The sequence below is a fragment of the Xenia sp. Carnegie-2017 genome, unplaced genomic scaffold (genome assembly GCF_021976095.1).
Source record: "Xenia sp. Carnegie-2017 unplaced genomic scaffold, XeniaSp_v1 HiC_scaffold_19, whole genome shotgun sequence".
Lineage (NCBI taxonomy): Eukaryota > Metazoa > Cnidaria > Anthozoa > Malacalcyonacea > Xeniidae > Xenia > Xenia sp. Carnegie-2017.
This window is the reverse complement of record NW_025813481.1, coordinates 2,174,560-2,188,036: the sequence shown is the minus strand read 5'-3', so window position 1 is coordinate 2,188,036 and position 13,477 is coordinate 2,174,560. Positions and strand designations below refer to the sequence as shown.

Here is a 13,477-nt window from a genome sequence, read left to right as displayed (position 1 = left end):
ATTTAAGGAGAATTGATAAATAAATCATGTCTGAGGGAAGTTATGTTAACTTTGTATCATAGAGAACGTTTGGTTTGGGAATTATTTTAGTATATCATCCAATTATAACTGGTTTTATATGCGTTACTCAGTAAAAAACCACTTACGAATCCAGTTGGTGTTTCTGACGAAGATGGAACATCGCTTAAAGATATCTGAAGTATAAGCATTGGAAATTAGACAAAAAGAAAGAAATTAAAAGATTATGGAGATATGCATTAATTCTTTTCATAAAAAACCAAGAAAATAAACAAAGATTATGATAAGAAGCAGTAAACTACAGAAAACCAACACACAGCAAGAATTTGACGACAAGTAACATAAGACGAAATGAAACGAGAGCAGTTTCATAAAAAGATCAGAGCGATTCTCACATCACCACGTTGTTTAACTATGGTAGGAAATCAGATCTTTAAAGGTGAATACCAAAGTGGAAGAGGGATAGTACCAATTATCAGAAAAGAGAATACAATTTAAGAATATAACTACAGTGATAGCGACCTGTAAAGATCGACCTTACTTTGTGACCAAGGAATGGTTACCGGAAGGATCGACCTTACTTTACTTCGTGAGCAAAAAATGTTGTGAAGGGAAATCTTGCTCTGCATGCAAAAAGTTTGAAAATATTTTCTTGAAAAACATGGCAAGACGTCTGTAAATCAACTGAGACGGGCAAAAATTAAAAAAAAAACAAGTTTTACTTACATTTCCTTTGATGTTAGGTGACGATGTCTGAGATTGTATTCTACCGATCTAAAATTGTTTAACGTAACGTTAGATTTACATAACCACGTGATCGTGACAATTTCCTCATGAACCTACCTCCCATGAAAGCTCTTTTTTGATTGGATCAAATGAATAGGTACCAAATGAAAACATGGAACACAAGTCATAAATGTTATTGGGAAACGTCAATGAAGAGCAATGAAACATCAGACTGTAATGTTTAATATTTTATGAGTGTTTTTACCGTTTGTAGTCAAGTTAAGGTTGAGAACTTGTTTAGGAAATGGAACAGTCACGACATTCTCGATCTAAATAAGATATGGAAACATTGAGTGAAAAGACTTTGAAAAAGTTAATGTATACAATATTTGACTTGGTATGATTACGTTAGGACGATGTAGTTAGTTTTATACAAAATGCTTTGAGATAATACGTATGAAAAAAATGGACTAGTTTAGGTTATATCTTTAAGTTTATAAATGCAAGAAGATGCAACAGCAGTTTAATAAATTGACATGATTATAAATACATACATTTTTACCCATAACTGGTTTTGAACTTATCGACAATTCAAATCTTCCACTTCCGCCCTAAAACAACCAAGAAAAAGACGAATGTAGAAAAATCAAACACTTTAATTTATTTCAATCAATAAAAAATATTTTAAAATAATTTCAACAGTTGATAAACCTCTTGAAACAAGACACAAGGCTTTGCAAACAATGGTAGCATATTTACTCTAAACAAAAAACAAAAAATATCATCAAAATAGACAATTTCATCATGAAAATATAACTGCTAAAACACCCACCCGGTTGCCATGTTATATGATATTAAACGAAAACGATCATCCGGGGGGACAAATGACAAAATTCGTTCAGACTAAAATACACAGACATTTGAAGTAGTCGCGTTCAAATGCAGTTTTAGTGCAAGATTGAAAGAAAAGTGTTCAATGTAAAAAGACAATTGTTATTAGTCATATTAAGAATAATTTGTGTTGACTTCAATCAGAGACAATCCATATTCAACATTCACACTTACGTACCTCCCATCTTCTGAAGCGAAGACAAGGATGAAAACTGACATCTTCAAGGATATGAGGATTTGTAAAACACATGTTGAGATCTATAATTAATAAAAATCTTTAATCTACAGATAAATTCAATTTTAATCTAGGGACCAGTGTGCGAATTAACGATGTGCAATGTGCAATTTGCACATCGTTTTAGCTAAAATGAAAACAATTTCACATCACTTTTTTAAACGATGTGCAAAAATCAGCGGTTTTAACGAAAAACACTGTCGTAAATCATATGAATTTGTTCACGTTTAAAAATATTAATTTGGCAATTAGCGCTATATAATAATTAACGTAATATCGCTTTATGCCTTTAAAGAAACACTTTTGTCAAAAAAATTGCACATCGTTTTTTCTGAACTAATTCGCACACTGCTAGGGATATAACAAAGTATCATAAATATACCAGGCATGCCAGATAATTTACAGTTGCAGTCAATCTGAAAGAACAAAGTTGAAAAAAGGGGAAAAAATCTTTAAAATGTTGTACTAGAGTACATATAACAAAGTATAAAAAAAAGGCACTTACAGTTCCTTGTATTTCTGAAAATATGGTGGAGCCCAACACAAAACAGAAAATTTTAGGAATTTAAACATGCCATAAGTTTTCAGTTTGTACATGTCCTTAGTTTTAATTTAACATCAAACAAAAACAACAAACATATTTTTGTCATACATCTTCCACAAAGGGAACAAGAAATCCACAGTATTATAATGTTGTTACCTGTTTATCAATGATGGCATCAATGCTTTCGGCTACATCAAAATAAATCTATAACATGAATAGAATTAATTAGAAATACTTAGGACTAATTTGTGATAATTAGAATTAATTGGAAGTAATTATGAATAATTACAACTAACAACTAATTAGCAATATTTATTACAACTAATTAACAAAAGAAAAAAGTTCACTCATCACATTACAACTAAAACAAAGCATAAAAACGGATTTTCTTTCAAATTTCTTAATGGAACAATGTGAATATAGCTACATACCTCATTATTTGCATATTTTACACCAGTTCTCCTCCATGGAACATTGCACAATTGACCAGTTGGGAGATGACTGCTAACACAAAGAAAATATGAAATATTTAACTTAAATAATATGTAGAATGATCATAAACGTGTAAACTAAAACAAATTTAACTAAATATTGTAGTAAGTTGCATATAAATAACAATGCAAATATAGAAATGTTTAGTGGTTTTACGGATTTGCTTCATATTTATATCTGATCCTTATATGAACAACAAATAAATCACTAGATAAAAACATGGCTTGTATGTTTACCATAAGGAAGGTTCTTACTTGCTATCTCCAGTCACTTTATTAACAACATTTCTAACTATACTAGGAGGTCTTATCAACTCTTTAAGTACATTTGACTCTGCAGCAAGAGGGAATCCATTATCCAACATCTCTTCCAATAACTGAAGAATATAAAGGTATAACATCATATTTTACATCACACACAACAGAAAAAAAATTGAAATTCATCTATCAAACAGCTGGATTCTCTACAAAATATACTTATCTCAAACCTCATATACAATGACACAATTTTCTTTAATGATTGTTTCAGTACAGTCAGAGAAATATTCTTTGATCAAGTCAACGACTCGATGAAGAAATTCAACCACAAACAAAGGTGGAACTGGAAAGGAATGTTTTCAATTCATCAATAATAATAATCATGAAAGTGTTCACCACATGTTGATGATATGAAGGCTAAATTATTTTTATCTACCACTAGGAATGCCTAATGCAATGTCCTTTGTTGAGTGATAACACTTCTTTGCAATGTAATGCATACTTTTTAAATTAAAACTAGCAATCAATCTCTTGATTGGATTAGAGGCAATTGATTCAAAATGAACATTAATAAAACATTAACTAACCTTAATATAAACACAAATCTTCATTTTCAACAACAGAAACAAAGAAGAGATCATGGCGAAACATACTGATGAGATAACTGAATCCTGTACAGGAGGAATGTCTTCTGGAGAAGTAGCCTGAACATAAAAGATGATATTTAATTTGTTTAGGAGCATTTTTGTCATACAAATATAACATGAAAACCGTTCATGAAAGTACCTTAAAACTTCTCAACCAAACAAGCACAAACAACAATTTACACATAAATTCATTTACCTTTCCTTGAGCTTCGAAGAAATAATCACAAACAGAGCATCCCAAAACACTTCTCCAATGTTTTTCCAGAAATATATCCCTAAATAAACATGAAAAACATCATATGACCTAGTGACAAACACACAGTCACCCATTTGGTATAAAGTTGTGATAACAAAAAAATTGAGGAAGCTGAAATCATCAAAATGGCATCATCTAACTGACTTCAATACTATTAAAATTACAGATATCAGGTAATATCTCACGCTTTTTATGACATTCTTTATTTTTTCTGGGTATTAATCCTGTCACATGATACTTCTCATAATCTACCTTCACTGGCTTCTGCCTTCTGACATTGTTCAAGCTTTCCTTTAATATCTTACTGAAACTAATCTCATTTTACCTCATTCAAATAATTGTAAAGTACTTCTCACAATAATCACAAGCTGATACGTACAAAACCAACAGAAGAGCTTTGTAAGCAAACAAATATAAAACCAATACATACTGTCACTACCGACTCACCCTGAATGGTTGATGATAAACAAACTGTGAATCATTGTAAAATCCACAGATAATAAAACCTATAAAAATGTATTTCTCCTTTACTTAACTAGCTTAATGGTTATAAAACTATTTTCATTTAAGTTCATTTCGTAAATATTTATTTATATTATTGCTAACATTTAACCAACATTTAAAAGCGATGTTTCCATTTAAAAAAAATCAAGATTCATGTAATCATCTTACTTGTCCCCAGACCACTGAAGAATCAACGGCCTTTACCAGCTGGCTTACCTAACTTACCTTTATTTATGGTCGTGAAGATTTTCGTCTCAATCCCATGATCCTCATTGATAACAAGTCAATGAATTGTAGGAGTCCCAAACAGTTATAAAGTATAACGACAGATGAAACACCATGCACTAGATACAAGGAGAGATGTTCTGTTTTACTCGATTTCTAGAAACCACGGAATCTACAAACTTGCTAAAACTTTAATTGTAGACTGCATTCTGGAAAACAACTTCGTTCAAATCCTGAGTTTAATAAATAAGTCTCATTCTACTCGCTACGAACGCCCTGCAGTGGGCTAGCTGTTCGAATTTTGTAAGCTTGTCATTTGCATCATACAATACGATTTATACTAAAATGCTGAAAATCTTCCTTCTTAGCAATGACAATGTACATAATATCCACATCCTAATAAGACAACCCTTTCTTTGATAACGGATGCACTTTAGTGAAGTCTTGCTGGCGATGGTTGTTATATTTTTATGTTTAAAAGCATAACATTGACTGAGAAGCCCTTGAATACATTGCCAACAATCGTTCTTTCAACCAATAACTTAGTCTAGAAAGTTGGAGTACAAAACATGAACAAAGGCATTATATCAATTCACAACAACAAGTTTGGAAAATACTCTCAGGCTCATGTCATTGACTAGGTCTGGTTATTACATACACCTTGATATTTTGAGCAGACACCTCTTTTCTTCTGGGATTTTCTGTCGGTACAACAAGAAAACAAGCCCAGAAATATATAATAAACACTTGCATGTAAAACAATACATTCAACCGCAAGGGCTTCGAAAAGTTGGGTGTGTGCCATGCTAACTATGTGGCAATTCACAATAGTTAAACTGGTGTGATAAATTTTTCGATATTTAATTCGATTTTTTTTTTGTTTAGTTTAATTGCATCATGTCACCCTCATTGAAAAGTTAGCACATCTGTATAAATCAAGTATTTAATATTTTATCAAATCTTATAAAATGCTCACAATCTAAAAATTGGAAGCTTCCGAAAGTACATAGCTTCCCGACTCCTGAGCCATTTTCTTTTGTAAAGCTTAACGATCAAAATTAAGAAAAAATTTAATTGACAACAAGCAAAGACGAGTTGCATTACGAGCGAGTTGTTGTTGACATAATTATGAGATTAATTTGTAGTTTAAATAGCCATCAAAATAAAAATAATCTGATAAAAATTCTTCTCTCAAGACGAAAAGCTTATCATTAGATAACTGATAACTCACAAATAATTGCGAAAATTGTCTTTTGTAAAGCAAGGCATGAGAAATATGGATGTTTCAATTAAAATAACGAAACATGGTAGAGTCCCTCGGCAGTATTCATACTTTGAGTTCCATACACACCAATGATACACACTACAATAATAGAATCAATGGAAATTAACTGAAAATGTGGAATCTTGACCTAACAAGTAACAAATGACTGAAAGAGACAGATCTGGCGAAGTATTTAAAAGACTGAAATTCATAAATGCAAGCTTGTGGCTTAAAACATACGATCTTTAGTCTCAAAAAAAAATGCAACACAACTAAGCCAAAATAAACAAAAATTCAGCAACTTTGACTTCTTCATCATTACCTCAACGTACACAGATTTTCTTTTAACAATTTCAAAGCTGCAACAAAAGAAATACTAGGAAATGATCACAACCTCACATGAAAGTGTCATTTTATTCAAATATTACCAATTTCCCCGATTCAATAAGTTGTTCTTTTTATGCATATCAATCTTTTACCCTTTGCAGTGTACTGTAGTGACGTACATAAACTAAATAGCGTTCTAGTACATTGAACTCACGCTCGGAGCTCATACGAAAGAATTATATAACGCTAAAGTACAACGGATTTTGAGCACAGATCGAGCAACTCCTTAATTGCGTTACAAGTCATGACATCCATATTATATTGTTATATATAGTTATATGTATTGTTATACATTGTTATACTTGAAGAAATGCTATTTATTATTAAATTACACATGTTAAAATTTATTGTATATTTTACATAACAAACATGATGTATGGAAATCAAATTTAAATTTCATTCGCCTTCAGTTTGCAGACAATAAAAAGACTTCATTGATGTGGCACATTTTAGCTTTAAAATGAAAACGATAATGTTCTTGTTTTTCCATTCGTCATTTGATCTGACCATTTACACTTAGGATAAATAATGCAAAGAAAATAAAATAAGTAAAATGAGCTGCTAAAAGGATTAATAACTCTAAGCGAAAACTCTCTTCTTTTTCTAAGCAAGCATTTTTCGCAATTTCAGCATTAATGCATACGACGTGAAAGAATTTGTTGCCTTAAAGCAAAGGATACGCAATATTTACTATTGCATATGTGTTCTTTACAAGTTTGACAACATAATAATAAGCTTTTTACCATACGATAAAATATGCCAAAGTCTCTGAATCACCATGATTCGTAGGTACTCTTCACTTTCTTTGGATATCTGACAAATTGTTGATCTCGTCTAAAGATTTTCGACTATTGCTAGTACTATCACACATGCTTGAACCGTTATTTTCAGTTGCACAAAGTTAGAAAACGATGCACCAGATACAAGTGGAGAGATTACGGTTTTTGGTAGAATATTTAAGAAAAGTGACACGTACACAGCATTAGTTTGTTGTTACATAGCTATTTACCGTTAAGATCAGGGTAATCAATAACAGCTTCGCTTTTCTTTCCCTTGCCTTCTTCAAGTTTTACAGGATGTTCACTGTCTAACAAATGTTTGCAACCGCAATATACAGAATTAAAAACATACATGCATTAAGTACAGTAAATGAAGAAGAGAACGAGAGTGAAAATAACAAATATAGTGTCATGGACCCCTAATTTATAGCTTGGCCATCAAAAATGAAAACTCATTTCTGTGTCTTACTTGGAAAATGTTTCTCTAGATCAGGTCTTGCCTTCCAGTCACTCAATCTTTTGGCTCTGTGAACTAGATAAGGCAGTTCCTTAAAAAGTCGAAGAAAATACTCTTGATAGTTTCCATCTTTAACACATGATGACAGTTGTGGACGAGGTTTATCATGCCAATGCTGGCGAACGTTTCGTAAAAATCTTAGACAACCTAACCATGCAGAGTCGGATACTTTATTGAAATGATTAAAGAATTCAGGATCGATACGGTCCATCCAATTTATTGAAAGATTCAACTGCTCACGAAGATTTGAGGGAAGAGAATGTGGAGATGATGTCTTTATTTCTGGTTCATTCTCAACATCACACAGAAAAGCGAAATTCTCCTTATCGGTTTGTAGATAAGGGTGTTTTAACGCTTCGTTGGCCAATGGTCTGTCTTCCGGTTTTAGCTGTAGCATCCACGATAAAAGGTCTTTGAGCGTAACATCCTTGATTTCGTCCAAGCCAACTGGGTTTCCTTTCAAAATGTTGTCCAGTCTATGCCGTTCAATTCCAAAAGGATGTTTCCCCTTTGTTGCAACATAATAAGCCACCATTCCGGCATTCTATTTTCAATAAAAAATGGAGTTAATTTATTTGTTACTTGCAAAAATACAAGTTCAGTTCGAAAAAAATCAGAATAATGTTCTCCAATTAAGAATCGTAGCCACAAATTTTTTAGAGCAATCTAAATGAGAGACATACAATAAGGCAATAACAACAATAAATTCATTATCATACATATACATATTTTTATATTTTATACAGTATAATTTGTATTTTGCCACTATATGACTGTACAATGAAGGTCAAGAAAAATTATACTTAAAAGTGATAATGATATCAGTGGCAGTGATAATGATATCCCTACCAAATACAACATTCAAATGCAAAAACAACATTGACCTGTGGTTGGCCTCTATTTCTACTTCAAGAACTTACCATAATGTCAGACTCTTTTTTGTAACGAACTTTATTGATTGTATCATCTGATGCGTCATATGACTCTGGAGCTATCCAATATTTAGCTCCTCTTTGTATGCTCCAATGTGTCGAAGATTCATCAGATAACATATGACTTATACCAAAGTCAGCGATTAAAAAATTTCCTTGTACATCTCGAAGAACGTTCGAGGGTCTTAAATCCCGATGAAGAATAGGACGCTCACCGCTGTGAAGGTGAACTAGACCATTTAAGATCTGAATAAGAACTTTAGGAACGACTTTTTGAAGATCTTGCAAAGAAGAAGATTTCACATAACTCTCTAACGATTCTTCACACAAATCTAATATCAAATACAAATTATCTGTGCCTGGTTCTTCTTCAAGATACCAATAATTCACAACATAATTTGAACGCTTTGCATTCAACTCATTCAAAATTTCTTTTTCTCGTTTGGCTAACTCCGCGCAGTTATCTCGAAGCAATCGTTTTACTGCTTTTCCGTAACCATCTTTTCCGAGTCCAAGGTAAACACGAGTTCCATCACTTCCTTTACCAAGCAAAAACTCTTCAGAACAAATAACCTTTACACCATTTACAAGTTTAACTTTTCTTGGATTTTTCTTCCCATATTCCTCCATCATTCTGAACTTTTGCTGATGCATTATTGATTTATCATAACATTTCCATGGTTGAGACAGCAATTCTTCAATTAAAAAGTAAAGTAGACTATTTAGAAAGGAATAAATTAATGTATCAAGAAGCAATTTAATTTTCTAATTATATGCACATCAAAAAATTGTGCCTATTAGACAAGATTTGAAATACCTACACCGCTTTGCCCGTTAAGGTGAACTGACTTTTATATTTAGCTACTGAATAATGACATAATAACATGTTTGCCTTCTCTTGAGTTTATTTGTATTAACAGCGTATTTCCCTGCTCCTAAACACACGGATGAGGGATATTTAGTTCAAAGGACGTTGAGGGACGTCAGGAACGTTTCACTTTAAATGAGAAAACATGGAGATTGAAAAATCAAAGATGAAAGCACCTGTCGCGGTGAAAAGAGTTCGGAGAATTAAAGAACCTAATGTTTTTAAGGTTACCTTCTGAAAAGCTTGTGTTTTTGACCAGAATTATGAAAGGTCAAGTGAAATGCTAAAATCAAAAACGTCGGAGGAGGTAGAAGAATGGTGGATGAATTTCAATGCAATCTGTCTTATCCTGATACAAACATCATGAATAAACAAAAACAACAGATTTTCCAGGCGTGAAATAAAATCTTATAATAGACATTAGAACTCAGCTTATTGCAATAATTTGAATTACCATTACAAAAATAAGAAGGGTTGAAGATTCGAAATAAGTTAGCTTTCACGAACTAATGGTTCAAGATTTAAAGTAGAATGAGAAGAGGATATTATGGAAAAATTTTCAGGAAAGGAGATATGTCCTGTTTCATTACAATGTTTATAGATACTGGACAACGGAGCTGTTTTGCATTTCTTCCCGTCAAAGGCGAGACTCCCAAATGTTCTGAGATTCGTGGATGAAAGTAGCGCCGTGTTTGGCTCACAAACAAAGCTCCGCATTGACAAGTAAATTTGAAGACTACAGGAGATCTCAGGAGTTTCGGAATCCGGTTTTTAAGCTGCATTTCGACACTACCGAAAACAACATGCATTTTAGCATGCTTTTTACTGGTAAACACGCTGTTCAAGTTACAACACAACTAGCTAAACTCTGCTCGTCTGCTTTCCTGCACTTATCACTTCACTTTATGTTCCGTTCTGGTTGCCGACCGTCCGATTTCTTTCCCTTCAAAGAGCTGGGTTGTTATTCTTCTAGCCCTCCTATGATTGGTTAATCTCTCAATTACTACTTAATTTATTCTACATTGTAAATACTGTAGCAAATTCTATTTTTGTTTTGCAACTTTATACCAATATTCTGAAGATGTCGCGTGTTGCGACGAAACGTCAATAAAATTAATAAAAATCCTTTATTACATTCTTATTTTTGCAATAACAATTCATGTAATTTCAATAAGCTGGGCTCTAATGTTCATTATAAAATTACAAACAAAAGCGTTTAAAACCGGATAGCGAAAGAGTATTAAAGATATTGAAACACCGTGTTAAAAAAAATGAAAATTGGAAAAAAGCAATCTTTCGTAAAGGAGAGTCTTACCAACCAAAGAATACACCAATTGCAGCCTATTTAGAACAACTAACTACCAATACATTGAACATTCACATTAGGCTTTACATAGCGCGTCATAACCGAGATGGAAAGAATCTACGCTAAATTCTTGCTAAATCCACAGCGGCACATGCAGCCACATCATTATCAACTAAAGTTACAGTACGCATACTTTAGTTTTCATATATCTCGTACGACCAGGTCTCCAATTTAGCAATATCATCGTCAAACTGTCCTTAGGTTATCGCAAACGTAAAATTGTGATATTTTAACCACTTAGCAAAAAATAAACTCGAGTATTTGAATTTTTTCTGGGTAAACAAGTTGAGAGAGGAGTACAAAATAAAACTTTAATGTACCAATCGTATTTTAGTTGCGTGAATATAAAAAAAGTAATTTTTTTTCAATATAGTGATTATATTACATGTATGTAGAATGTCGAACGATATAATGACTTGTTGCTTTGCCTTGTTTAAAGGTATTTAATAAGGAAAAAATGCAAGTGTATAAAAACACCTAGATTGATTTTGGACCACATGCATGCAGGCCTGGTCATGCACTATGTGTATTTCATTGTTCACAGGAAAAGAAACAAAATTACAATAAATAACATGAAACGGTGCAAAATACGACTGATATAACAAAAGAAATAAAATTATGTAAAAAACTTTGGGTAAAGACTTGAAATTGGACATATTTAAGAAGCAACGCTTCCATGTAGATTATTCATGACATGCACATTATTCGATAACACCTTTAGGCTAACCATATCCATAAAATATACTACCATGATGAAGTTATAGTAATGTGGCAGACTTTTGTCGTTTTATTATCAAAGTTAATAATTGTGGTCGTTTATAGTTGGATTAAAGAAACAATAATAGCTTGTTTCGTAGTTTTCATAATACTAAACTTCATTTACAGCAATGAAGGTTATTGTTCAAGCAATGAAATGAAATATTTTTGTTACTTATGCTTTATATATGAAGATTAATCATCAGTAAATCTCATGACCTCCAAGAAAATATTATTTCAATATTTACGGAATGAAAGATTAACTAATTTACAGTTGATTTTCTTATCGTTAAAAAATTGCAAGGATATGGTTAGGGACAACATATTTTCTTAAAAATAACGAGCTTTATTCAATTATTCTAATTTTATTGTCGTAAAAACCTGATTTTAAATAATGACAGCGAAATTCAGACATCAGAATTTTGCGTTAGAATGCATTGAATCGTAATAGTAAGAATGGAAAATAAAACAATTTAGAGCTCTTTGACTACAATTATAAGTCAAGGAGTGTAAAAATATTGATGACACCCCGTACTATACAACCGCGACTATTTAGAACAAAGCCTCTTTTCCATTTGCAATGTGAAAAATACCAATGAAAATAATATTATGCACATTTATACGTTTTATGGTGACAATTTCACTAATTTAGACAAAATTGCCCAAAAACATTGGTCATAAGTATTGTTTTTAGTACTTACTTGCAAGCAGCTTAGAAAAGTAAGATCCTGTGAAATTGAAAAGAAAACAGTCATTTCTCACTTACACATGACAGGCTCAATAATAAATTAATGATTATCTCATTTTCAGAAAAATTTATGACAAATAAACAGAAGAGATAATTAACACAAACATAAATCAGTCATATCGTATTCTGAGTTCTTTGACTACAATTATAAAAAAATGGAGCGTAAAAATATTCATGACTACTGTGACTTAATTTAGAACTGTAGAGACAGATAAACTGGGATAACAGAAAACTGCATGTAGTAAAATAAATTTGAAAGGAAAAGCATGGTACAAAACAAAATTATAATTTAGCACATGAATAAACATTGAAAATAATTTTGGCTTCAGTTAAGTAAATGTCATCCATCTCCATGAAATGAACATCATTTATTGACTATCGACCAAAGAATGTTCATATTACGTCACTATTTATGGGACACGAATAAATAGTGTCGTGAAGTGTCGGCAATATAATTTACCTCTAAAATGAAATATTAGGGTGCTTTTGCGTTACCTTCAACATTTACGAAATAAAAGGTTAACTAAGCACGAAATACATTGTATTCCAGTTGCATTAATAAAAATTAATTTGTAATGAAAATAATATTTAAATTTGCAAAAAGAATGTTGGTAATGTGAATGTTTTATTGAACCTTACCTTATTAAGAGGGAAAAATAACTTTTTACTAATAAAACTATTCTTTACTAATACATTGTTATATTGCCGTACATGCATAATCATACACACCTTCCCGAAACACAAGTGCTGTAAATAAAGAAAAACAAACTTTATTTTCACATTAACACAAGAAAGGCCAAATTGACGATCTTAAAGTTAAAAAACATATAACTGTATAGACACATAAAAACGTCCTAAAATTAATTAACTTTCTTCCATTTACTAAAAACAAAGACACATAAACAACAATAAACATTATCAATACTAATAAATAGTATGGCCCTACGATCGACAAACTGTCGTCAGGTTATTGTGGACTTCAGTTAACTTTTCAAATGGCGGTTGCCAAGTAACTTTCTAATGTTGCCAGTTATATTTCCAAATATGAAATATTCGATATGAAAT

The 13,477-nt window shown here is 31.8% G+C and overlaps 3 protein-coding genes across 5 annotated transcripts in view; all 3 read right to left on the bottom strand.

Annotated features, from left to right (window-relative positions):
- LOC124438522 (AP-3 complex subunit mu-1-like) overlaps positions 1 to 3,502 on the bottom strand; it is a 33,531-nt gene extending 30,029 nt beyond the window's left edge. The window contains exons 1-13 of one of the 3 annotated variants that reach the window (XM_046988689.1): positions 3,394 to 3,502; positions 3,161 to 3,282; positions 2,846 to 2,918; positions 2,571 to 2,618; positions 2,376 to 2,408; positions 2,253 to 2,286; positions 1,814 to 1,893; positions 1,456 to 1,504; positions 1,299 to 1,355; positions 1,010 to 1,073; positions 862 to 908; positions 745 to 792; positions 147 to 194 (exon numbers count right to left, since the gene is read on the bottom strand). In XM_046988689.1, coding sequence (XP_046844645.1) covers positions 147 to 194; positions 745 to 792; positions 862 to 908; positions 1,010 to 1,073; positions 1,299 to 1,355; positions 1,456 to 1,504; positions 1,814 to 1,893; positions 2,253 to 2,286; positions 2,376 to 2,408; positions 2,571 to 2,590 — 480 coding nt within the window. In that variant the 5' untranslated portion in view covers positions 2,591 to 2,618; positions 2,846 to 2,918; positions 3,161 to 3,282; positions 3,394 to 3,502. The remainder of the gene's footprint in view (positions 1 to 146; positions 195 to 744; positions 793 to 861; positions 909 to 1,009; positions 1,074 to 1,298; positions 1,356 to 1,455; positions 1,505 to 1,813; positions 1,894 to 2,252; positions 2,287 to 2,375; positions 2,409 to 2,570; positions 2,619 to 2,845; positions 2,919 to 3,160; positions 3,283 to 3,393) is intronic. The other 2 variants (XM_046988691.1, XM_046988690.1) reach the window with 2 other exon arrangements.
- Positions 2,730 to 5,627, bottom strand: LOC124438733 (AP-3 complex subunit mu-1-like). The gene is made up of 8 exons (XM_046988933.1): positions 5,450 to 5,627; positions 4,514 to 4,572; positions 4,007 to 4,085; positions 3,759 to 3,867; positions 3,394 to 3,506; positions 3,161 to 3,282; positions 2,846 to 2,918; positions 2,730 to 2,735 (listed from the first exon to the last, which is right to left on the bottom strand). The coding sequence occupies exons 1-8, from the start codon at positions 5,546 to 5,548 to the stop codon at positions 2,730 to 2,732; spliced, it is 660 nt and encodes a 219-aa protein (XP_046844889.1). The 5' UTR covers positions 5,549 to 5,627.
- A 1,570-nt stretch (positions 5,628 to 7,197) lies between these two features.
- On the bottom strand, positions 7,198 to 9,798 carry LOC124438529 (serine/threonine-protein kinase/endoribonuclease IRE2-like). The gene is made up of 5 exons (XM_046988699.1): positions 9,774 to 9,798; positions 8,663 to 9,369; positions 7,695 to 8,286; positions 7,456 to 7,533; positions 7,198 to 7,280 (listed from the first exon to the last, which is right to left on the bottom strand). Exons 2-5 carry the CDS (start codon positions 9,326 to 9,328, stop codon positions 7,243 to 7,245), a joined length of 1,374 nt encoding a protein of 457 aa, XP_046844655.1. The 5' UTR covers positions 9,329 to 9,369; positions 9,774 to 9,798; the 3' UTR covers positions 7,198 to 7,242.
- Between the last annotated feature and the right edge of the window lie 3,679 nt (positions 9,799 to 13,477).